The 26,787-nt window shown below is 40.5% G+C and overlaps 1 protein-coding gene across 3 annotated transcripts; it reads right to left on the bottom strand.

Annotated features, from left to right (window-relative positions):
* Positions 1-2,498: 2,498 nt before the first annotated feature.
* Positions 2,499-25,753, bottom strand: ACAT1 (acetyl-CoA acetyltransferase 1). 3 transcript variants are annotated; one of them, XM_082626353.1, is made up of 12 exons: positions 25,604-25,753; positions 15,881-15,928; positions 14,676-14,793; positions 14,300-14,395; positions 13,992-14,092; positions 10,070-10,213; positions 9,160-9,310; positions 8,079-8,174; positions 6,250-6,363; positions 5,324-5,388; positions 3,480-3,637; positions 2,499-2,949 (listed from the first exon to the last, which is right to left on the bottom strand). In XM_082626353.1, the coding sequence occupies exons 1-12, from the start codon at positions 25,673-25,675 to the stop codon at positions 2,829-2,831; spliced, it is 1,284 nt and encodes a 427-aa protein (XP_082482479.1). In that variant the 5' UTR covers positions 25,676-25,753; the 3' UTR covers positions 2,499-2,828. The 3 variants fall into 3 exon arrangements, with proteins under 3 accessions (XP_082482479.1, XP_082482480.1, XP_082482481.1); XM_082626354.1 differs by having other exon boundaries at positions 8,079-8,165; XM_082626355.1 differs by lacking the exon at positions 15,881-15,928.
* Positions 25,754-26,787: the final 1,034 nt, after the last annotated feature.

Genomic DNA, 26,787 nt, shown 5'->3' with positions numbered 1-26,787 from the left:
AGTTAGGGCCCTCTCACGGAGAAAACTAGGAGATGGGCTTTTTTTCATGTTGCTTCTGCACTGGGCCCAGGTGTACCCTTGGGGGGTGTGGGCAGGGCTGCTCTACCCATTAATGACTGATTCTTTGCTACAGTTCTGTGGCACCCATAAGTATAAAACCTGCTGGCTATCAGAGCCAGGTGATCCAGGGGTCTCTCCCTTCGGTGGCAGCTGCAAAAGCTGGGGCACCAGATGTATATAAGCTCCTTTTAGTGAGATATTGGTGATGTGTACTGGGCTCAAGTGAGAACATAGAGGTGGTATCTGCTGGCTTCCCCAGTCTCCAGGGAGGATGCCAATCAGCTCCTAAATGCATGCTAAATTCTCATGTCATCCTTCATAAAAGCCACTTCTTCTATGACCCTCTTTGGGTTCTCTGTAACTTCATTTTGTGTAATCTTCTTTACAGGGAATAGTTCTTGTCCTATTTTAAAACTTTCTGCCTTGATGTCTAATAATTTGTGATATACACCAGCCATCTTTTACTTTGTAATTGGGTTGTTCTAATTGGGTTCTTCTAAGCTTTTATCTTCTAATTTAAAATGTGGACCTCCTTTTTACATTCCAATGGCATTTCCCTTTATTTAGCATATATATGTATATATACATATATATTTGTTTTTTTAACCCGTTTCACCACTATCTTCCCTTGCTCCCTAGTCAGTCCTTAATCATTTTTTAAAAATTTAACCTTCACATTCCCAAATTCTTGATTATTCTTTCCATGTGCTGATAAACCTTTGTCAGTTTTGGAGGAAACATCACAGTGCTACATTTTCTAAGCTTTTGCATGCCTAGACGCTCCTTCTAGTATCTTTATCACTCTTACTCCATTAAAAATATGTAGATGTGGGCTTCCCTGGTGGCGCAGTGGTTGAGAGTCCGCCTGCCAATGCAGGGGACACGGGTTCGTGCCCCGGTCCAGGAAGATCCCACATGCCGCGGAGTGGCTGGGCCCGTGAGCCATGGCTGCTGAGCCTGCACGTCCAGAGCCTGTGCTCCGCAACAGGAGAGGCCACAACAGTAAGAGGCCCGCGTACCGCAAAAAAAAAAAAAAATTAATTAAAAAAATAAATAAATAAAAAATAAAAATATGTAGATGTTTGTCACTTGTCTTCTGACAGTTATAGAAATAAGGACTAAGGTTACCAATTTTTCTACCTAGCTGTTTGAAGAATTGTTTTCTTTACTGTCTTTTCCATAGAACATTAGTGTGATTCTGTTAATTCTGTTAATGAAATAAGGCCTTCTAAATCTGCACACTTAGTAAAAATCTGAGTTTTTCTCGTATATTGTAAGTATTCCTTCAGAGTACCTTTTTTTTTCTTTTTAATAAATACCATTTACTTGTTGGTTCTATGTCTTTTCTTTTTCTCTCTTCATTTTCTCCCAGATTTAAGTTTTCCAGATGACTGACTTTTGGATTCATTGTTAATTCTGCTTATCTTCAATGAAGTATTCTAAATATTTGCGGTTGGATTTTTTTTTTCCCATGTATTTTACCCAGTTCCTATTACAGTTAGGGCAGATACTTATCTGAGACTGAGAAGCCAAACATACTGAGTTAAGAACTTGGGCTCTGGAGTAAGACTGCCTGGAACTGAATCCATCTCAGCTACTCACGAGGTATTTGACCTTGAGAATTTATTCTACCACTCCACACCTCAATTTCCTTATTTTTATAGGAGGGATAATAATGGTACCTACCCTATTGAGTTTTTGTGAGGATTAAAGGAGTTAATACAAATAAAGCCTCTAGGACAGTACTTAGCACATATGAGCTGCAAAAGGGAGCTGTAATTACTATACAGATTTTTTTGAAAGTAGTCTTTGAATCTTAAGAACAATTTTTTCCATGTTATCTTTTTTTTCCTTCAAAGATAAGGATTCACTGAATAATTCACTGAATTATTTGCCACGAGACATATGTAATACCACTCTTCTGTCCCCTCTACTCCCCAACTATTGTCAACATCAACTTAAACAGGTTTCCCTTCTCAGAACTGCAGCTGAGGTTCGTGTGCATAGCCCCTGCCTACAGTGTGTTTTTTTTCTAGATGAGATGCAACTCAAGATACTTGTGCTGCATCTTCTGCTTAAGAACAGGCATTGTGGCATAATGAAAGTGGCGATCTCTTCCCTTCAGAAATCCATTCAGTTGAGCAGTTTAGTTTCCACCTTCTTTCCCACTCTCTGTGCTACTGTAGTAATTCAGAGCAAAAACCCTAACCCCCACCCCCAAACAAATTCTGAATGATGAGGTTATGAGAAATTGCACCCACTTCAGACCTGAGCACATGGGTTCCTCCTGTTTCTAGCAACACTACAGTCTTTGGCTTCTTGACTAATGATATGAGGCATTCCTAGTTTGCACAGAATAACTGCTCTTACTTTGAAGGGTCTATTAAATCTAAATTAGTGACAGATAACATTCACTTAATCTTTAACAAACAGTCCTCAAAAATGTAAATTAAGATTTATTCTCTAAAATGGAAGCTTCTAGCTACTTATAAGTCAGTAATATTGCACAGTGGTATTTTAAACAGTACAGCCTTATAACAAAAATGTGTTCAAGATTAGAAACTATGTAAAGTAGAAGAAAAAATTACTGTGTAATCTCAAAAGGTTTAGGGATTTGATTTTTTATCTTATTTTTTTTAAAAGAATTGAAAATAATAAAAAGTGAAACAGATTATTTTCATACAGGCTGACCCAGGGTAATCAGTCACCCTGATTACAGCAGGCCTTTCTGGCTACATAGGGTTGTTGCCTTAGACAACAAAAGTTGTCTACAGCTTTTGGATCAGCATGGCAGAAGCACCTCCTCCTCCGTTGCAAATACTGGCAAGACCATATTCTCCTTGCTTCAAGGCATGAGCCAAATGGACGACAATCCTGGCTCCAGACATCCTAGGATTAAGAAAGCATTTTGGTACTTTAATGGTTTATAGACTGTATGAATAACCAAATTAGCTATTACTTATAGCTGAATTTAACTACTTTAACTTGGGAGACTCGTTTCAAGAAGGGTTACAGCCTTTTTTTTTTTTTTGGCCGCACTGAGCGGCACGCAGGGCCTTAGTTTCCCAACCAGGGATCGAACCCATGCCCCCTGTAGTGGAAGCGTGGAGTCCTAACCACTGGACCACCAGGAAAGCCCCAAGAATGGTTACAGCTTTTTGAAAAGCCCAAGCATAGATTTTACTCTTAAATTATCTTCTTCAACATAAAACAATATTATTTTTCAAGGAACAGATGTGATAGATCTGTGTTCAGTGAGGATCCTATCAGAAATAGTATTTGCCTTATGAAGAATGGGTGGGAAGAAAAACTGTTAAACCAAGAGTAACAAGAATTATCATGAAGCAGTTTAAGTTTTGATAGGAATATACAAAGGCAGCCATTAACCTAGATACATTTTTCTTTATAATTTTACCTACCCAATTGGATGTCCAAGAGAAACAGCTCCTCCATTGATATTCACTTTTTGGGGATCAATCTCTAGCATTTTAATGTTTGCTAGTACGACCACACTAAAGGCTTCATTTATTTCCCACATTGTAATATCTTCTTTTTTCAATCCTGCATCTTTAAGAACCTAAATTTTTTAAAAATACAGAGTATGTTCAGGTAATTAAGTCAAAACTTATTTTCATTATCTTCTTGAAATTCTGCAATTTTCGTTTATATTTCCCTTTGATGTAATACATAAATATAGAGTTTCTTAGTTTCCAGGAGGAAGGGCCCTTTTATTTTCTGATTTTAATTTCTCATCTTTTGTTTTTGTTTTTGATTTTTTGGGGGGTGCTGCATGGCATGCAGGATCTTAGTTCCCTGACCAAGGATCGAACCCGTGCCCCCTGCAGTGGAAGTGTGGAATCCTAACCACTGGACTGTCAGGGAATGCCCTAATTTCTCATCTTATTGCATTGTAATCAAAGACTTGTTTGCATTATGGTATTTCTATTTTGGAGAGAGAAAACTTGATTTTCTTGAACATTCCATGGATAACTGAAAAACACGTGCTCTTTATTTAGGGGTACATAGTTGACAAATATTCTTAAGATCTACTTTACTAATTATATGTTGCTTAGTTCTAGATTCTTTATCTATCAAATGAAAGAGGTATACTAGTCTCATACTAATTTTTCATTGTATCCCCTAGAGTTTCTGCTTTATAAACATTGCTGTGGGGTTATCTGGGGCACAGTTATTCAGAGCTATCGTATTTTCATTGTAAATGATTTATTTAAAGTCTTATTATATGATCTCTTGTTTTGATAGTTCCTCAGCTATTGCAGGAGGGTGTTTATCTTTAGAAATTTTTTTGTTCTGAGCAACAATAATATTAACATGAAACTTTTGTTCCTCCTTGCTCTCTTCCTCCAGCAGGCTCAGGTAGCTTTCTAAGCTGTACAGCTCAAACACCTTCCTCTAGTTCCAACGCCATGAGACAAAACATGGTACCTAAGTGTAGCCACTTTTCTAGCTCTCAGAATCTAGCTGAGAAATGTTTATCACCCTTCCTTTCCAATGTGATGCACATTCACTTTCAGAAGCTGTATAACTGTGTTGCTTTCTGAGATCTGCCACCTCTGGACAGATCATCACTCCCTGTTGTTTCTGATCCTTCTCTATCCTTATTCCCCACTGATTTTTTTTTTTTTAAATCTGGGTGCCACCCTCAGACATTTTCTCTCAGGGTGAGGTCCTCTACTTCTGAAAGGGAACATTTGCTGGAGTCTTCTGAGATCCCTTAACCCCTAAACCAACACGACACTGTCTCCTGTCCTGGGACCCCTTAGTAACTTCCCACAAAGACTCAGACTGACAACTGGAGCAGATAGGTCCTCTCCATCTCCAGTTTTACTCTAAGACCAGCTCCCAGGAGTTCCCTTTCAGGATGAAGACTGCTCTTTCTAGTAATGAATATTTGCTTTGAATACTAGAACCCTGGACCCTCAGCATTCCCTTCTTTTCTCTGCTGCACCAACCTCCCACTTTGCGGTTGCCATTCCAGGTATGTGAGTTCCCACACAAGGAATTCAATCGTGTAGTTTTTATCTGCTCCACTGAAAATATAGTTTGTGGGTTGCCCCTTTACTTTTGTTGTTGTTATCCTTGTTGCTCTCTAATTGTTTTCGGGAGAAGTGAGAAGATTTGAAACTAAGCTACCTCTATGCTTTGGTGGATGAATAACATGTAAAATCTAAAACATGCAACCTTGGTATAAGCAAAACCAGAAATTGGCACAATGAGTTATGGTCTGTTATTTTGTTCTCACCTTAGGTACAGCATATGCAGGTGCAACTGGAAAATCAATAGGTTCTACAGCAGCATCAGCAAATGCTTTATTAAAAAAAAAATAGGTCGTTAAAATCTTTTTACAAGCACCCAAAGCTATATCTAACAACTCATATAATATGCAAAAATGCAAGTTTCCTAAACCTTGTAGTGTATTTAAATGTATTTGTGCCTTTTCTAAGATTCTACACTTTACAAGATTATACCAGTCATCTAAGCCATTGACTTTCACAGATAGGGAGTTAGGGGGAACTGCCTCCAGGGACACTGACATTATCTAGAGATATTTTTGGTTGTTGCACAGGTAGAATGCCACTTATTGTAGTATATAGTGGGTAGAAGCCAAGCTGCTAAACATCTTACAATGCATAGAATAGCCCCTACAACACAGTTATTTGTGAAATGTCAATGGTGCTGAGGTTAAGAAACCATGATCTAAACAAAACGGTATCTGTTTAACTCCTTATGAAGAAGGCAAGGCAGATTTTACAGCTAAAAAGTCTTAAGGAGACTGAGGACATGCCAAGACCACACAATTAATAATTAATGCCAGTACAATTAGATTTTTTGTATCTCTATACTCCTAAGCCCATAGTCTTTTTACTCTACTTGGCTACCTTTCCCCACAGTGCCAGGGGAAAACGTGTACCCTGTAGTCTCCCACACATCATCCAGGATAGGGAAAGATTTTTTAAAGCTTTCTCTTATACAAATCAAATCCTAACGAAAATATTGAAGGAGGTTCTATCTCAATTAAAACATGTACTAGTTAAATTCTGTCACAAAGTACAACCTACAGACAGAAATAGCCAACTTCAATGTTATGTATAATATTACTGGCAAAGAACCTCAATTTCAGGAAGAATATAGGGGTTTAGGAATAAACAAGTTCAGAACATTTTCTACCTGCTATTCTTGCCAGTGGTTTAACACTGAGCCTCTTGGCTGCATCTGCAGTCATCAGAACCATAGCAGCTGCTCCATCATTCAGTGTGCTGGCATTGGCAGCTGTTACTGTACCTGAAAGTATCAATGAGCATGACGTCAGAACATTCTTTCACAATGAATTCGTTTGGATCAATTTAACAAATTTCTGCAGAATACTGCCTGGGTTGCTAGATGCATGAAGATATGGATGGAGATAATTCCTGCCCTCAGGAAAATACACATAATTATATGTGTATGTGTATAACACAATTAATGTCAGTATGCCTTTTTATGTTAGATTTTTTAAAATATATTTTTATTTATTTATTTGGCTTCGCTGGGTCTTAGTTGCTGCCCCGTGTGGAATCTTCGCTGTGGCATGTGGGATCTAGTTCCGAGACCAGGGATCAAACCCGGGCCCCCTGCATTGGGAGCATGGAGTCTTAACACTGGACCACCAGGGAAGTCCCCTTACGTTAGTTTTTTGTAACAGTTTATTCAAAGCTACCTCAAAAGGCATGTGTGATGGCACTGGGTAAATGCTGGTTCATAATTCCTCAAAGATAAGGACCACTTCATATTTTTCCTAACAAACACTAAGTATTTGCTTATTCACAGTAGAGCAGGCACTCATTATATATTTTGCAAATCAGTGTCAAAGTCAGATATTTCTTCTTCTCTACAATCACTTGAAGTTAAATGAATACTAAAAGTCACTAAACTGTACATTTTAAACAGGAGAATTTTATGCTACGCAAATTATATGTCAATTAAGCTGTTTTCTTTTAAATACCAATGAAGACCCTAAAATAGACTGCTGCTAAAATTATAAAAATATACTTTTGCAATATAATTTTTTTTTTTCTTTTTTTGGCCGAGCTGTGAGGCTTGTGGGATCTTAGTTCCCCGACTAGGGATCAAACCCGTGCCCCTGCTGCGGAAGCACGGAGTCCTAACCACTGGACCATCGGGGAATTCCCTGCAATATAAATTTTTATATGATGCTTTAATAAAAAAGATTAATCCACTCCTATAGTTAGTATTGAGAAATTCAATCAAAAAAGGGGAAAAAGTTATTTCAGATTATTATCGCAGCTGTATACAGCCAATTTTAAAAGCAGAACTGACCTTTTTTCCTCAAAGGATTTAGTAACCTGGGATCCTATTTACACTAACATTCAACATTTATTTGTTGAGAACCAGGCACTAGAGATACAACAATGAAAAACAGCTAACAGCTTAGTCCTCCAGAGGCTTACAGATATTTAACATAATATGTAGACTTGACTTTCATATCACGAAAAACTTTCGAGATGAAGTACATATGAAAAACTGTTCTACATCATTCTACAACCTGTTCCAGAGGCTTTATATATTGAAAGTATTAACTGTTTATATAAAATAAATAACTAATAAAAACCTACTGTATAGCACAGGGAACTCTACCTCAATACTCTGTAATGACCTATACGGGAATAGAATCTAAAAACGAGTGGATATATGTATATGCATAACTGATTCACTTTGCTGTACCGCAGTAACCAACAACATTGTAAATCAACTACACTCCAATAAAAATTAATTAAAAAAAGTTCAAAGAGACACACAAAGAAAATGTTAACTGTTAAGCAATTTTAAATATACTTTGGATAAATATCATATGTTTTGTTAACTTCACTTGAGCCTGATACACTGAAAATGTTAAATACCATCTAGTTTTCTAGAATTTTTTAAAATCCTTAGGCAGTTCTAAGACTAGATATGGTATACTGACTCTTTTTTCTTATGCTTCATTTCTTAATACTAACCATTTTCTTTTTGGAAAACCGTCTTCAGCTTTGGAACTCTGCTAAAATCAACACGTTTATATTCTTCATCTTCTTTCACCACTACATCTGGTTTACCTAAAACAAAAATCTTTTAAATTAAGTAATCTTAGCAGTGAAGATAATAATTAGTTGCTCAGTAAGAAATGGTACACAAGGTGCCTGGTAGTCTGTGCTTCCCTGTATGCCCACATACCTTAAACCATCCCAAGTAAATTCCACTCAAGAATCTACCATCAATAATTTCTGTTAGTGTCTTAAAGAAGAGTTTATTAAGTAGCCTGATGCAATTTAAGTCTTCTATTTAGCCACATCCCATTCTCTTCTCTCAGCCTCCTTCTATGATCACAGACCTCATTCTTCTAACCCCAGGGGTAGATGTCCAACCTAGGCTGGATAAGTTTTGGTACTCCATCATTCTCATCACAGTAATTATTTCTAGAATCGAAATGTAACCTAAACCAAGTTAATTGAGTCTTTACTGTGGATTTATTTTGCTGCAATTGGTGAGGAGGTCTCTTTCCTTTGTGACTGAGAGCCCTACAGATGGGACCCTGGAGATGGAGGCAGCACCACAGGAAGGCTGAGACAATAAAGAACAAAAGCAGCACGGAAAAGCCGAGACAGCACGTCCTAATGGTACTGACTACCCACTTCCAATCCCTGAAGTTCCCAGAGCTGACTGGTTGCTGCCATACATCTTTCAGTTCTGGGACGAATCCCCAAGTGGCCTTCTAATAAATCCCCCCTTTTCACTTAACTTAGTGTGTTGTCTGTTGCTTATATTAGAAAGAATGATATTAGAAATTAAATTATATTATATTAGAAATTAAATATTACCTCTGAATTAGCAACATTTCCCTTTAATAACCATAAGCAGCAGTGTCAGCGTCCTCAGTTGAAATGAACAAAGATAAAAATGGATAAATGCTGGGTAAATGCTGGTTCATAATTCCTCAAAGATAAGGACCACTTCATATTTTTTAATATGACATTTTTTAAACATAAAATATTTAGCAACACGTAAAGTCTACTAAAAATTAGAATCTATTTATCCTTCAACCTTTTACTGTAATTGTGACAGGAACAACTTCATTTCCAAATTTTCCATCTTCCCATGCTGCTTTACTTCTGGTATAGGAGTTAATAGCGTAAGTATCCTGTTCATCTCGTGCAATATTCAGCTTCTTTGCAGTATTTTCTGCACAGTTGCCCTGATAGAAGTTGGAAGTTTTAAAAAACTAATTAACTTTGCATAACATAAAATAGTGGTTAGTAGTTAAATTTAGTTTCTTAAAATATACTTCTTTCTGTACTAGGTAACTTTTTTACTCATGTCTCATCCTCAAATACTTGAATTAGCCCAGAAGTTGCTATTTTGAAGACAAATAATTAAACACCTATGGAATCCATTATTAAATGTCAGAAAATGTCCTATTTCAGTGTGGGGCAATTTATTCAACAGTTGAACCAAGCTGATGCAATGAGCTTAGAAGAACATTTTCCTAAAATGAATGGCTCAATCAACATTTATATCCTTCAGTTCAGTTTCTGAGATATATATATTGGACTTTCCTGGTGGTGCAGTGGTTACGAATCCACCTGCCAATGCAGGGGACATGGGTTTGATCCCTGGTCCAGGAAGATCCCACATGCTGTGGAGCAACTAAGACCGTGCACCACAACTACTGAGCCTGTGCTCTAGAGCCCGTGAGCCACAACTAATGAAGCCCGCGGACCTAGAGCCTATGCTCCACAACAAGAGAAGACACTGCAATGAGAAGCACGCACACTGCAATGAAGAGTAGCCCCCGCTCGCCACAACTAGAGAAAGCCCACATGCAGCAACAAAGACCCAACACAGCCAAAAATAAATAAATAAAATCAATTAATTAAATTAAATATATATATATATTTAAAATCAAGCAGTATTTTATATACATGGCATTTCTCCATTAAAAAGCAATAATTACCATATGAATTTTATTGTAGACATCAGTTAGCCCATCTTTTACAATCAAATCTTCAAGCTTTATGCCACCATATGGTGTTGCTCCTCTGTTCATTACGTAGGGAACATTGGACATGCTCTCCATCCCACCTGCCACCATCACATCCTGCTCAGCAACACACAAAAACCCAATGTCAATTCAAGTGGTACTGTTGACTTCTGAACAACACCAGGATTAGGAACGTCAACGCTCCACACACTTGAAAATCTATGTATAACTTCACAGTCGGCCCTCCCTATCCATGGTTCTACATCCACAGATTCAACTGTAGTACGTGTTTATTGAAAAAAATTTGCACATTAAGTGGACCCAGGCAGTTCAAATCCATGTTCAAGGGTCAACTGTAGTTGCAAACCCATTATACCCTTTACACAGCTACAACAAACAAGTATTCTCCATGGACTTTATTTAACATTTGCTATACAGTCACTATAGGAAGTACCCTCTTGACACTGGTAAAAGGAAATGGTCTGAAATGTGTAATGATAATTAAGATCAGAATCAGACATTAGTAAGAATGCCAGGAATCTTTAATGTAGAACCGTCTTCTGAAATTCTTCTAACCCTTCATTTCACTGACACTGCCAAAAGTGTAATCTCAGTTCTTGGAAATAATCTTACTTCCTTGATTGTGATCCTCTCAATCAACTCTTCCCAGATAGCTATAGTAATTTTCTACTTGATCATCTGATGTGCAGCCTGTCCTTCCACCCAAGTGTCATCTACACTCATCTGAGTCATTCTGGCTAGACTGTAAGTCTGGTCATCCCACTCCTTACAGGACTCACCAGCATAGCACATAAGGCCCTTTACAATCTGTCTTTCGTTCCCTTTCCAGTCTCATGCCTGGACCTACACCTGAGGTCATACAGAACTGTTTAAATATCTTCAAAGAGATTTCCCTGGCGGTCCAGTGGTTAAGACTCTGCACTTCCACTGCAGGGGGCACGGGTTCAATCCCTGGTCGGGGTACTAAGATCCCACATGCCACGCAGTGCAGCCAAAAAGAAAATCAAGTCTTCAAAGATACCGTGCTAATTCACACCACCTTTGCACTTCTGACCTATCCACCAACATGTAAAACACCTACATTTCCTTTAAAACTAATCAAAACACAGCCACTTCATGCCTTCCCTGACCACATATTTCTATACCTTTTTGGAACAGTTTCCCTTCCTTCTTTTGTGTTCCCCAATTACTGTGCATTGCTTTTATTAATATTACACTGTACTGTAGCTATATTTATGTGTCAAATCTTATTAAACTAAGCTCCTGTGAGGCCAGAAACCCTTGTCATATCTATTTTTATGTCATTAGTGCCTGGCATATATAGTAGAAGTTTAATAAATATTAATCAACTAACCTGTAATTACAGATTAACAAAAGAAATTCATTTGCATTATAAGGGCTAATTTTAAAAAATAGTTTAATATAAAACATTAATGTAAAATATAAAATCAAAGCCAATATTATATTCTCACAGTCTTTAATCAAGAATAAAGACACAGGGGGCTTCCCTGGTGGCGCAGTGGTTGAGGGTCCACCTGCCTATGCGGGGGACGCAGGTTCGTGCCCCGGTCTGGGAGGATCCCGCATGCCGCGGAGCGGCTGGGCCCGTGAGCCATGGCCGCTGAGCCTGCGCGTCCGGAGCCTGTGCTCCACGGCAGGGGAGGCCACAGCGGTGAGGGGCCCGCGTGCCACAAAAAAAAAAAAAAAAAAAGAATAAAGACACAGGCTTCCCTGGTGGCGCAGCAGTTGAGAGTCCGCTTGCCGATGCAGGGGACACGGGTTCGTGCCCCGGTCCGGGAAGATCCCACATGCCGCGGAGTGGCTGGGCCCGTGAGCCATGGCCGCTGATCAGGCCTGCGCGTCCGGAGCCTGTGCTCCGCAACAGGAGAGGCCACAACAGTGAGAGGCCCCCGTACCGCAAAAAAAAAAAAAAAAAAAAAAAAGAATAAAGACAAACAGAAGTTCTATACCAAAGAAACCTAAATATTTTGCCTGTTTTCAAATAATGGAGAGTCTCAAATAGTTCTCATATAAGTTTTATTCTGTTATCCTGAAATACTGAGTATTTTCTGGGGATGATGGCAATAATAAGTGACAGAAATTAAGTTATCAATTATTCTACAGAATATAATAAAATTGACCATTTTCCAAAATCAGATAATATTCAAAATAAGGCAATTCCTAGTATTCCTCTAAGTCAGATAATTTTATACATGCACAAATGAATCAAAGAACACTAACTGAAAGCATTTGCTAGAGAACCACAAAAAAATCAACTGAGACAAAATTTTCCTTGTCATTCAAACCGTTCTGAAACATCTAAACAATCTCATGACCATTTGACAAGGGTTTGGTAATACCTGATGTCAGTGTTACCTTGTGTATAGGCAAACAAGCTCTCATAAGCTTTGGAAAATATGTAACTGTGGTATAACTTTCATGGAAAGCATTTGAAAATATCAAAATTTTAAAATCTCTGACTCCAAAATTCTCCTCTTAGGAATTTTTCCAAAAGACAGACTTGCACATGATGACATTTTTTAATGTTTTGTTCACCAATCTCCAGTGAATGTCCACATAGTAGATCCTCAGCTAATGATGGGCAAAACCAGGATTTGAAATTAGTCTGGCTCCAGACTTTTTGTTCTTAACCACTACACTATACTGCTTAGTACAGTGAATTAACAAGAATTGATTTAAGTATTTATAAGTACACAAAGATATATGCATAGGGGTACTCTCTGCAGCATTATTTAACATAGTGAAGAACTGGAGACAACCTAGATGTCCATTCAATAAGGACCCATAAGTATATTATAGTTGTTCAGTTCAATAGAGTCCTATCTTATGTGCTGATACAGAATGATTTCCAAGACATTACATGGGGCACTGAGTTTAAGAAACTTCTCCAAAGTTTCTCTGCTCTTAGGTGGCAGAATACACAAAAAAGTGATGAATAAGTCAGAGATTCAAAGTGGGGCAAGAAGAAAGAAGATTTTTCATTTTATACTTTTCTATACCATCTCAGTTTTTAGCATGTGTATCAGGTATCACTCTTTTTTTCTCTTTGGCTTGCCTTACAACTGGAAACAAAGCAAGGGAGGAGTAACAGCAAGGGTATGCATAATTATGATTTTTGTACATGTAAGAAATAATCTGCAAACACCTCACAACTGATTTTTACCTTGGTGTGTTATACCCTGATAGGCTGGAACGCACTAGACAGGGATAGGGACACCTGTTTTCTAATTTTACCCCTGTAACTGTGTTTGTAGTCCTCTCAACCTCTTTCCTCAACTGAAAAAAAGGCTTGGATCTGATAAACTCTTAGGTCTACGTGTCCAGGTCTAGCCTCCTAACATCCAGCATATGTTTGCTGAGCAGCCTATCTCTTGCTCAGTCTCAGGTAAAGACAAGATCAAAATCATCAAGGCCAATAGAAAGCCTGCACAATTTTACAGCTGAACCTGAACATAAGGAACTATAAAGTAGTCATCAATTTTGGGCTCAATCAATGATTTGATTCCCAGGGTCAGCACCTTATTCTCATTTATGATAAAAACCCTCTCATTCAAGCACAGACAAAACTTACGGTGTCTTAAATAAACCAGAATCTCTAAGTAAAGGGGCACCCAGAGACTAAAACGTCCTGGCTGAAAACTACTTTTTAATACCAGACACTTGAGCTATCATTTTGACCTCTACTTCAAATGGAATTGGCAAATCCAGACACTCCTGAGTGTCTGAAACAACACAGCAACTGCACTTATGAAAAAGAATCTCACTTCTAGAGTATGAATATGCTTAGATTTTTAGTGTTTTTTAGCACTGCATATTATTTTAGCTATAAAATGGAAAAGAAGGTACTTCTTACCTGATGTCCACACATAAGATTCTGAGAGGCCAACATGATGGCTTTCATTCCTGAGGCACAAACTTTGTTTACAGTGGTACATGGAGTAGAAATAGGTAAGCCTAAAACCAATATAAATCATACTTTTGAAAAACAAAGATATTCTTCAAATAAACTGTAATAAAACAGAGCATGTTAAACTATAATCTGCAACATTTCTTCTGCCAATATAAGTCTATTATGCATTTAACATTTTATTTAAGCTGAAATGACCTCCATTTTGCCATGTCAAACATTTAAGTGTAAAAGCAAAAATGTAGTCCTAATACCTGCACCCAGTACTGCTTGCCTTGTAGGGGCTTGTCCTTCACCTCCTTGTAGAACATTACCCATGTATGCTTCTTTCACTTCTTCTTTTGGAATCCCTTTTTTAAAAAATCAAAAAGACATTTCCATATTTTATTCAATTTAATAATTAGTAATTACCTAGTAAAGTACATGACATTATATAGCAGGAATGGTTTCTTTTTCTTGTCCGTTTTGAGCTTCATTCGTAACACTCTAGTACAAGGACTTCTTTTCAAGGGAATTCAGAAATGTAGGCATTAATTCGTTTCTAAGTGTTACGTATATAGTAAGTGCAAAATAAATATTTGTTCCGTTGAATCACTACCCCTCAACACAAAAAGTAAAGCAACTACTAACCTGCCTTTTCAATGGCTCCCTGAATTGCAATGGAACCAAGCTTAGTGGCTGGCAGAGAGGAAAGGCTGCCTAGAAAGGATCCAATGGGTGTTCTTGCAGCACTTACTATGACCACTTCCTGGCAAGATAGAAGATGGTAAAAATTATTATATTTAAATATTTTACCCACATCTTTCATAAATAAACAATTCATAGATATATTATCCAAGAAACAGACTTTTTATGAATGACCAATTACCCATCAAAGATGAAAATAATATTAGAACAGCACTAAAATCAGTTCAATGCTGGTACTTTATGATTTAAGACCTAATAGAAAACCTAAGAAAAACCAGTTCTAAAATAGGCATAGACCAGAAGCTTAAGGTTCAATTCTATTCCTTAGTCAAAATTTAAGAAATGATCAGTTTACCCTTGTTAACTGCATAAAAAGCCCTAATTAAAGGGCTTCCTTACTGAAGGGAAACTCTGGTCTAGGGTCAAGACCTGTATGTTAGTGGGGGCCATACCACTTAACTAGGACACAGCCAAAGCCATAATTTCTTAAACTATTAATAAGACAATATAAAATTTAAGAAAAAGATAAAAGCTCTCTTAAATATTGCAAAACACTATCTTAACAATTCTCTCCTTACGCTTGCCTTCTACATGCTCTTAGATATATACATACATACATACATACATACATACATACATACATACATAAATTCTCATAGATAATAAGAGAACCATTCCCTAGATTCTGGTCGAAGGCTATTACTAAGTCTTTTTAGGAACCGTTATGAAACAAAAGGAGGACCCCTCAGGAAGTACTAGGTGACCAGGTGATGGTCCTTCCTGTCTAATCCCCAGTCTCCTTCAGCACCTTTCTTCTAGTATCTTCCATGTGGCCTCTGCAATGTACCAACCAACACAATATAATGGGGGCTCCCAAAAGTAAAGGAAGAACATTGCCTAGTTTTAGAGAAGGTTGTTTACCATAGACAATGATTGGGGAAGAAGCAGAAATTATGCAGGGCGCTAGACTGAAATTTTTTATGGTAATTTGGGAGTTTGACTTAATATTTCAATAATTAGCTATTCCTAACCACTGAATCATCCCAAGCTGACCCTCATCTATACATGCTTTAGAATATGCATTTTTAATAGACTACATTTCCTTTAAATTCTTGAAATTTTAAAGCACAATTTAAATTTATACTTACATTCAAAGTGGGTTTTGATACATAACTTTGTTCCACATATCTTATTTCCTGTAATATAAATATTTGTTATGATGTAAAAAATATTAACCTACATCACTTTATACTTCTCACTAATGGGATTATGGTAATTTCTTTTTGCTGCATTATACTTTAATTTCCAAATTTTCCTGTTCGCATATATCACTGTTACAATTTTTAAAATTACTACTTTTGTAATATTCTCATCTGATTAACTGTTCATTGGAAATGTATGTTTTACCTTCTGATTAATTTATCATCTTAAAATTTCTAAGCCTTTTTAAGTATAAGCTTTATAAAATGTAATTTTCAGTTAAATCTAAGTTTTAAATTAAGTAAGCCCAAATTGGGCTGCTGCTTATATAACCTACTTACACTGAAGGATTCTAGCATATTATCTGTGACCCAGCTCTGAATTAAAATTTCCTACTTGTAGTAAAGATGCCAGTCATTGCCTCTCCAGCTACACCCCTTTCTCCAAAGGGTCTGGAAGGGACGGCCCTAAGTACCTACAGGGTGGTTCCCATCCTCCTCCCATTGGCCAGAGCTGACAGGACCAAAAATGGAGTGGACTTTGAACCAAGCTAGCACTCTGAGAGACCCGATCAACTGAATGATGATGGGCACTTGAAGTGAAAGGCCCAAGGGGCTGGAGTTAGTCAGCAACACCATGTAAAAGCAGAGGTTACAGCAAAGAGAAAAGCCACAAGTAAGCAGGGGAGCAAAGGAATGGAACATATACACTCAGAAAAGGAAGAAAAGACCATGCCACACTACAAGAGACAAAAGAAGATAACATAGTTAGTGATTTTCTAGTTAGGGTTCCAGCAAGGCCAGCTTTACTTTATTTCCTAACCTTGGATGTCCAAGAGCTTGCCTATTGTATATCTTCAAAAAAGCCCCTTTCTACTTAGCTAGTGTGAAATGGGATGTTGTTCCTTGCAATCAAAGGGCTTTTTCTAAACCCCTTTAAAGTCTCTGGTTCTGTTTAGTTGAAGGTTCCCTGGTTTCTCCACTTTGCCCTGGATCCCATTCCAGTTGCCTTTTCAAAGATGCCACATCTTCCGTTATCCCTCCCCTCTCCGCAACTATCATTCATCCCCTTTACTCCTGGATTATTCCGTAAGCATAGTAATAAGCTTCCTCCCACCTGAAAGAATTAAAAACAAACCTCTTAACCCAGACTCCCATTGAGCTTTCACCTCATTTCTTAGTTCCTCTGTACAAGAGAAGTTTTCCAACAAGTTACCTACAATTTGTTTCCTTGTCCTCACCTCCTATTTACTGTTCAACCCCACCCAATCTGGCTTTCATCTATCCTGTTGTTGTCTCTGAGCAAGATCAACAATGTCTGGATAGCAAAATCCAATAAAGACCACTATACTCATCTCATCCTCTCAGCAACCTGGGACTCACTTTTCTCCTTGGGGAAACACGCACAGTGGTTAAGAGCCTGGGCTTACAAGCTGAGTATTCTTGAGCATTAGGTTTTCTAAAATACTTTCCACAGGTTGTTGTGAGAATCAAATGAGGTAATATGTGTAAACCACTACACAAACCCTCCCTTTTCTTGGCTTCCATTTTAACACAATCTTATAGACTCCCTCTTATCTCTCTAGTTATTGTTCTCAGTCTTCTTTGCTGTTTCATCCTCCTCTTCCCAACCTCTTCAGTGCTGGAATGTCCCAGGGCTTTGTTCCAGGCCCCTTTTAATTTTCCATCTTCACTGTCTCCTTAATCATATCTAGCCCCATAGCTTTAAACAGCAACTACGTCCTGGTGATTTCCAAATTTCTATCTCCAGCCTTGACCTCCAGACTCATATATCCAAGTGCCAACTTGATAGCCTGAATTTAATGTCCAACTCATGTCTCTCAATTTCCACCCTAGAACACTAGTTGTTTTTTTTTTTTTAATGGTGGGAGCGTGGTTTATGAAGCTGTGCCTTAGTACAGGCTCTGAGGTTTGCCCATGGTGCTTTTAATGTACAAAATGTTCTGCCAATTTCTTTTTTTTTATATATAAATTTATTTATTTATTTTTGGCTGCGTTGGGTCTTGGTTGCTGCACGCGGGTTTTCTCTAGTTGTGTCGAGCGGGGGCTACCCTTCGTTGCAGTATGTGGGCTTCTCCTTGTGGTGGCTTCTCTTGTTGTGGAGTATGGGCTCTAGGCTCATGGGCCTCAGTAGTTGTGGCACGCAGGCTCAGTAGCTGTGGCTCGCAGGCTCTAGAGCGCTGGCTCAGTAGTTGTGGCGCATGGGCTTAGTTGCTCTGCGGCATGTGGTATCTTCCCAGACCAGGGATCAAACCCATGTCCCCTTCATGGGCAGGTGTATTATTAACCACTGTGCCACCAGGAAATCCCCTGCCAATTTTCTTAAGCAATGACACTAGGAAGTTGACAGCTAAGTAGATGTTGTACACAGCTCATCATCTGCATGTGGCCAACAGCCACTGCCAGACACAGCACCTTCTTCATATGGAACTTGATCGTGGACTTCACTTCATCAACTTTGGCCACCATGTTCTCATCACAGAAGGGAACTTGCCAGCCTTATTCAGGCATGGGTCCAGGATTTGTGGGGTCTTCTTGATCAGAGACTCTGAAGCCAAAAAGGCATCATGCTTCTTGACCAGTTTCTTATTCTTGTTGAGCTTCCTTAGCACCTTGATGCCAATGTGGGGTATATCCACAGCCTTGGCCTCATCACAATGCTGCTGGTCCCCCAGAACACATATGGAGAACTTGGGGCAGGGAGTGGACTTAAGCCCAGAGCATCCACACTCACCAACAGCTAGTCTGGCTTCTCAAACTAGCCGGCAGGCTCAGCCAAGGCCTCCCCACACCTCCCCTCTTGTTTGTTTATTATTTCTTGGCTGTGTTGGGTCTTCATTGCTGTGCGTGGGCTTTCTCTAGTTGTGGTGAGCAGGGGCTACTCTTCGTTGCGTTGCACGTGCTTCTCATTGAAGTGGCTTCTCTTGTTGTGGAGCACAGGCTCTAGGCACGCAGGCTTCAGTAGTTGTGGCACACGGGCTTAGCTGCTCTGCAGCATGTGGGATCTTCCAGGACCAGGGCTCAAACCAGTGTCCCCTGCATTGGCAGGTGGATTCTTAACCACTGTGCCACCAGGGAAGTCCCTCCCCTCTTGTTTTAAGACCCAGTGTGGGGGGTCTGTCCAGCCACACCTGCCTGGAGCAGGGGGTCTGAACTACCCAGGCACTTCAGTGCCACATGTGCCTGGCCATCTCAGCCTCAACCAGAGCCTGAAGGGAGGAGACGGGCACAGGGATGCTGAGGGCTCGGTGGGATAAGAATGGTGCCAACCTGGCAGTGCCCAAGAAGCGTTTGTCCTTCTGAGGGTCACAGTTGTTCAGGCTGATCTGAAGCTCCACCATCTCCAAAAACTTCCGGGGCTTGTGCTGGTTCCCATGCAGGACTTCCCGTACCGCCTCACAGAGGGTGTCACGGGAGACTTTGCTGCTCATGGTGCCTCACGCTGTGATAACCGGAAAAGTAGAACACTAGTTTCTTTCCAGCATTTCCCTCCTCAAGACATCACATCACAATCTGCCCAGGTGCTAAGTCAAAATCTTAGGACTCACCCTCCATCTCTGCCTAATACCTAGAGATACTCTACCACAGGTACTGTCAATACTGTGTCTAAAATATACCTAAATTCTTCCACTTTGCTTCATCTGCACTAATGCCACCTAGTCCCAGCCACCATCTCTTGCTACTGTAACAGCCTTTTACTTCATTTCCTGCATCCCCAACTTCCCTTCTTCAGTCCATCCGGTTTTTAAAACGTAAATCAGGGAGTTCCCTGGTGGTCTGATGGTTAGGATTTGGTGCTTTCACTGCAGTGGCCCAGGTTTAATCCTTGGTGGGGAACTGAGATCCCACAAGCTGCCTGGCGTGGCCAAAAAAAAAAACACAAAAAAACAACCCCCCCCCCAACACACACACACAAATGTAAATCAGATCCCATACCTCCCCTGATTAAAATCCTTTGATGGGGCTTCCCTGGTGGTGCAGTGGTTGAGAGTCTGCCTGCCGATGCAGGGGACGCGGGTTCGTGCCCCGGTCCGGGAGGATCCCACATGCCGCGGAGCGGCTGGGCCCGTGAGCCATGGCTGCTGAGCCTGCGCGTCCGGAGCCTGTGCTCCGCGACGGGAGAGGCCACAACAGTGAGAGGCCCGCATACCGCAAAAAAAAAAAAAAAAAAAAAATCGTTTGATGGCTTTCCATTGTTCTTAGAATGATATCCACAGTCTTTCTGTTATCCTACAAGTTCCTGGCTCCTGGAACTGGAGCTCCTGATAATCTGCATGGTATGATCTGCCTCCTAATGTTCTTTCCTTTTTCCGCGTCCCCTGCATCGGCAGGCAGACTCTCAACCACTGCACCACCAGGGAAGCCCCTGTCTTCTTTTCTAATGTTCTTTCCAAACTCATGCCACTCTTGCTCTGTGCCAGGCTGACTCTTTAATATTCAGTTTCTCAGCTCCAGTGACATCTGGAGGCAGATCATACCATCTGGTGGCGCAGTGGTTAAGAATCCGCCTGCCAATGCAGGGGACATGGGTTCGAGCCCTGGTCCAAGAAGAGCCCACGTGCCGCGGAGCTACTAAGCCCACGTGCCACAACTACTGAGCCTGCGCTCTAGAGCCTGTGAGCCACAACTAACTGAACCTGCGTGCTGCAACTACTGAAGCCCACGCGCCTAGAGCCCATGCTCCGCAACAAGAGAAACCACAGCAATAAGAAGCCCACACACCGCAACGAAGAGTGGCCCCCGCTTGCTGCAACTAGAGAAAGCCCATGCGCAGCCACGAAGACCCAACACAACCAAAATAAATAAATTAAGAAAAAGAGTCAGCCTGGGGAAGATCTAGGGAAAAGAGCATTTGATGCATTGGGAAGAACTAGGACAAAGGCCTTGAAGTAGAAACAAACTTGGCCCAGAAACAAACGGCACAAGCTAAGTATAGAAAGTGGAACAGCATAGCGGGAGCCACATACTCAGGAGAACACAGTCTGAGCTGAGACTAAGGAAGCAAGCAGGGACCAAAGAGGCCAGGAGGACTCTGGATTCTATGTGCAATGAGAAGCCACTGAAGGCTCTTCTGTTATAAAAAGACCACTCTGACTGAAGTATAGAGAACTGATTGTAGGAGCAGGAGTAGAAAAAGGGAAGGAGAACAGGCAAGAGCTCATGTGGCTAGTGCTAGGGAGGTCACAGGAGGGGTGGATACAAACAGATGTACATGGAATATGTCTTAGATATAGAACCAGCCAATGGGTGGGTATTAGTATTCTTATTTTACAGGTACGGAAACTAAAGCACAGGCAGGTCAAGTAACCTGCCCAGAGTCACAGAGCCAATATGGGGCAGACCTGGGATTTCAAATCCAAGCAGCCTCACTCTATTATACATATAGTTTACATATTATACATATATATATACATATTATATATTATGCATATTATATATTTGTTATACATATTATATATATATTTTAAATAGTAATAAAATTTAGGAAGCTGAGGCAACTGCTCTTTCCAAAGTACTGCACTCTTTTTGAATAACTAATGATTTGCTTATGATATTCTTCACTAATCAAGCATGTCATCAGTGATACTAATTTTTCATTATTTCTGTTCACAGGAGACAAATTCATGAAAACTATCCATATGCCAAAATAACTGTAAAAATCAGTAAAATGAATTAGAAATTGAGCCATTATCAAGGAAACATTTTGAGAAAACAGATTAATCATTTAAAAAATTTTTCAACTTCTTAGAGGATTTAGCAGTTAGTACTCAAAATACCTTGTGTTTATGCATATTATTGTCTGTATGAGGAAGCAAAGTTCCCTTACATAAAACTGATATCCCAAGTCTGTATTTCTTCAGGCCTTTATAAAGTTCTCCAAGTATTAAACAGTTATGCTAATTTCAATCAACACTTTTCATTTTATGTGTATGTTCATTTTATGTATTTCATTTATATAATTCCTTTGTTAAAATCTTATATAAACACTGTTATATTAAATTTTTACATTGTTGAATGCTCCCTCTGTTATGGGTTGAATTGTGTGCCCCACCCAAAAGAAGTCCTAACTCCCAGGAACTTAGAATGTAACTTTATTTGTAAATATGGTCCTTACAGAAATAATCAAGTCAAAATAAGTTCATTAGGGTGGGCCCTAATCCAGTATGACTGATGTCCTTTTAAGAAGGGGAAATTTGAACACAGAGACAGACGCAGGGAAGGGAAGTGAAGACACAGGAAGATTGCCACGTGCAGATAGAGGACTGGAGTGATGCATCTACAAACCAAGGAACTCAGATTGCCAGCAAACCACAAGAAGCTCAGAAGAGGCACTTGATTTCGGACTTTCTAGCCTCCAGAACTATGCAACATATCTGTTGTTTTAAGCTGCCTGATATGTGGTATTTTCTTACAATGGCCCAAGGAAACTAATACACCCTACTTCTTGGAAATCTCCCCTCCCTTGGCTTTCAGGTGACACTACATTCCTCTGGTTTTCTTCCACAACACTGTCCTCTCTTTTCATTCACCTTCGCGGGTTCCCACTTGTTCTGCCCGTCCTGAAATACTGTGTCTCCCAAAGGCCCTGTACAAAGCCCTCTTCTCTCCTCTGTCTACACATTTGCTGTAGCTGGGCTCATCAATGCCCGTGGAACTCCTCTCTCAGCCATTCACAGCCAATCAGTCATTAAGTTCAACAGATTCTATCTCCATGCTATCTCTTGAATCTATCCATTTCTCTGGGCGTTTACTGCCAATCAGATCACTATCACCACTTACTTGCTTACCAACACATTCTGTTCTTTTTTTCTGTATAAGAAAGGCCTGAGAACTGAGGTTCAAAACTCCACAGGATGAAAGGGAATGGGAAGGGAATGCAAAAACCATGAGTATACATCAGGATTCAACCAGGAAAATAAAAACCATTCTATGTGAAACAGAATTTAATGCAGAGAATTAAATGCACAGGTGAGGGACTTCCCTGGTGGTACAGTGGTTAAGAATCCACCTGCCAACGCAGGGGACACAGCCTGGATCCCTGGTCCGGGAAGATCCTACATGCCGCGGAGCAACTAAGCCCGTGAGCCACAACTACTGAAGCCCGCACGCCTGGAGCCCCTGCTCCTCAACAAGAGAAGCCACTGCAATGAGAAGCCCATGCACTGCAACGAAGAGTAGCCCCCGCTCGACACAACTAGAGAAAGACCACACGCAGCAACGAGGACCCAACACAGCCATCAATAAATAAGTAAATAAATAAATAAATAATTTTTAAAATAAATAAATAAATGTACAGGTGACAGAAGAGCTGAGAACAGGAGACAGCAGCACAGAGATTAGCAACAGGAAGCCACTAGCTTGCTCAGGCTGTTAAGACCAAGGGAAGAAGCAGGGTTACCAAAGCCAAGGGGTCAGGGTCACCTGGCAGAAGCAAGAAGCAAAGGACTGGCAGACATTGTCAGAAACACAATCTAAGGCAGAGAGAGGAAAAAAATAATTATCCTGACTTCTCCCTTCTTATCTCCCAATCTTCCACCAGTTTCTGAACCCAGCCAGAAGCCAGATGATGCTGGCACCTGCAAGGGTCGGCCTCACAGCAATACAGAAAGAGAACAGGAGATGAATCTGGGAACAAATAGGCTCAGAACTGGCACAATGCAGGATGTTTTGGGTTTTTTTTAAGTCTGAGTATTAAAGGAAAATTATCTTGGTTCAAAATAGCTAGACAGGACTTTAAAGGAGGGAATGGTCAAAAGTGTCAAATATAGTATAAAGAAAAGTCAAGAAGAAGAAAAAATACAGGAAAAGAAAATCACTGGTATTCTTCTGTTGAGCAGCACAGAAATCTAACTGCAGAGGTTTAAGGAGAAGTGGATGTAAACGAAGGTGACGAGGAGGACTACTCTTTTGACCATAAGAAAAAAGCAACTCCAGCTGGAAAGCAACAAGCTCTGATAAAGTCCATAAAGGTTTCTTGACTGTAAGGGAGACCTGTGTGTATTTGAAGGCAAAAGAGAAAAAGCCAGTTTAATGGGTTAGAGATCAAGTTCCATTACACAAAATGGCACTGAATATTGAAAACCTGTTAAAACAAACGGATTTCCATGGTTCATTAAATGACCACTTAATTCAAGTAACAACCAATACAACTAATTCCTAGAGTTCAATTAAATGAACACCACAAATCATATGCTACATAACCTACAACTTCATTTTTCTCATCAGCAACAATTGTGTTTGATTTTAAGCTCCCAGTTAAACTATAAATTAAGAGGATTCTGCACTTGGTTTATGTTTTGTTTTGTTTTTTACAAAATTAAAGTACTTATTTCACCTAATTCACTAGTAAATGTTGGTTGAAACTCAGGATGACCCAAGTACATTTTCGTGATTTCCAACATACTAACAAATATGCTAAGAACTCATGTTTCCTGGAAACCCACTCCTCCTGACTTTTTTATTATCTCAGTCACCCAGGATTAATTTTAGACTCTTCCCACCCTCACTCTGCATTTGTCAAGTTCTACACTTATTCTTTCACAATCTCTTGCACAGTGCTCCTCCCTTTCAGCTCCTACTGCCAGCAGACCAGTTCAAGTTACATCACACCTAACAGACAATAGTTTTTTCCCCACTTCAATGCTCCTATACCTCTAATTATGACAAGAGCAAAAATATCAACGGTCCTCACTGACTTAAGTCAAATCCAAACTCTTACAAACTCTTACAATATGACTGGATTTCAAACTTTTTTTTTTTTTTTTTGCGGTACGCGGGCCTCTCACTGTTGTGGCCTCTCCCATTGCGGAACACAGGCTCCGGACGCGCAGGCTCAGCGGCCATGGCTCACGGGCCCAGCCGCTCCGCGGCATGTGGGATCTTCCCGGACCGGGGCACGAACCCGTGTCCCCTGCATCGGCAGGCGGACTCTCAACCACTGCGCCACCAGGGAAGCCCTGGATTTCAAACTTTATTGCTCCAACCAAACTGGAAAAGTCACGCTTCACCAACCACACCCTGAACTTCTCTACCTACTCCTTAGCTTTTGCCAGACCCTAAACATGTGGTGCAAGCTAGCTTGCTTTGATGTACGGAAAATAGTAAATTCTTCCAGGGTGTCGCTCCTGTGTTCCCCAAACACAACAGCCAGAGGAGAAACACGGCTCTGGACGCCCTTAATACGTAAGCATTACTCATCAAGAAAGTGAGTAGCCATTTATTTTCCCTGATAGGTTTGAAGTTGCTCCGAGTCGGTACATCTTCTTATTATCACCCTGTAAGCCCATCATGATTACCTATTGCATGAAATCAAAATCTCTTGACAATAACGCTCACAAACATGTTTTAAAGAAAAGCTCGAAACCAGTTTTACGGGCCTTCCCTACCCGTCGGGCAAGGTCAGAACCAAGCCCGCGCCTTTCTGCCTGTCAAAATACCTGCCCCACTTGACACACTGGAAAGCAATTATCACGATCCGGGAGAGCTCTGAGAATGGAAACGCCCTGTACGAGCCGGCAAGTCTGAGCGCGTGGCTTTCGGGGCGTGGGTCCCTCCGGGGGCTTCCTCAGGCCTGCACTTAGGGCTCCTTCCGGCCGCGAGGCCGCAGGCAGAAGACTTCCGAGGCGAGTCCCGAGTCCCAGTCCCTCTCACCTGCATCTGCCTCCGAAGCAGGGGGCTGCGCCCGCGGGCGCCACCGCGCAGAAGGGCGGCCAGCACAGCCATAGTGGCCGAGCGCGGAGCGGACAGTTACCAGCGGAGAGATGTGATCGCGAGAGGCGGGTCCCTGACCCCGCTTCAAGCGCCGACCCGGCCGCCTCCTCCAATAGCAGCCTCGGGCCGCGACGGCCGGCGGCCATTGGCCGGCAGCAGAGGAGGGGTGGGGCGGAGCCTGGCGCTGGGAAGCCCGAGCGGCGCGTGGCAGGAGGCGCTGGCTTAGAAGCCAGCTGATAAGGTGCCAGGTTCCCTTTCCACTACTCTGACCTTCTGAGACCAGCGGTTTATGTGTAATCTGGGCCTTTTCTGTTCACTGGGCCTGCTTCTCTCACTTAATACCCACAAAGCACAAAGGAAATTCATGAAAATATTTTCAAGCAATCCAGTTAGCTTTTCATTTATGATGAGATAATTTTGCAATTGTTTCTTAGTAGGAGGAAGAAGAGGAATAGGAAACATTAATGCCTAACTTTGAACAATTAATAAAATTATATTAACCTTCACAAAAACTCCATGAATTAGATGCTATTATTATCCACCCCTTAACTAATGAGATAACTGAGCTACAAAGAAGTTAACTTATTTTTCCATGATTGCATGGAAAGTTGTAGAGCTGGGGTCTGAACTGATAGCATTACATGGCATTGCTTTCCTGTACCTATTTCCAGAGAATGATGTAAGTGTTAGGTATGATATTCTCACGTTTTGGAAACCCATTGCTTAATTTTGGATCTTCAGCTGGAGACAGCAAATTTTTGTGACTTTGTAACATTGTTTTCGTTTATATTTATTTTATTTTTTAATTTTTTCTATTTCTTTACTTTTGCTTGTTGTTGTTTTGGCTTTTTTTTTTGCCCAAGTGGCTTGTGGGATTTTGTTCCCCAACAGATATTGAACCCAGGCCCACAGCAGTGAAAGTGCAGAGTCCTAACCACTGGACCACCAGGGAATTCCCTGTACTTACTTTATACAGAAGATAGGAGTGACAACATACAAAGTGAGCACTTTAACCCTACTTACTCCAAGCCAAACCCAGGTTTTGCCTAAAGTAAAATCCCCACCCTTAATTATGTTTTGTAACAAGTGGGGGATTGTATTTTTCAAAGTTGGCCACACCAAAA

Source organism: Mesoplodon mirus (assembly GCF_964341445.2).
Source record: "Mesoplodon mirus genome assembly, chromosome: 7".
Classification (NCBI taxonomy): domain Eukaryota; kingdom Metazoa; phylum Chordata; class Mammalia; order Artiodactyla; family Ziphiidae; genus Mesoplodon; species Mesoplodon mirus.
This window is presented reverse-complemented; position numbering and strand designations above follow the sequence as displayed.

What these genes read in the sequence shown, in the direction of transcription:
- ACAT1 (XM_082626353.1), bottom strand. Translation starts at nt 25,675, where the DNA reads ATGGCTGTGCTGGCCGCCCTTCTGCGCGGTGGCGCCCGCGGGCGCAGC. An exon ending in TGTCACAATTACAGTAAAAG is followed by an intron (nt 8,175 to 9,159) that starts GTTGAAGGATAA and finishes TTTTTGTTTTAG; the next exon opens with GTAAACCAGATGTAGTGGTG. An exon ending in CTGCATATGCTGTACCTAAG is followed by an intron (nt 3,638 to 5,323) that starts GTGAGAACAAAA and finishes TAAAAAATTTAG; the next exon opens with GTTCTTAAAGATGCAGGATT.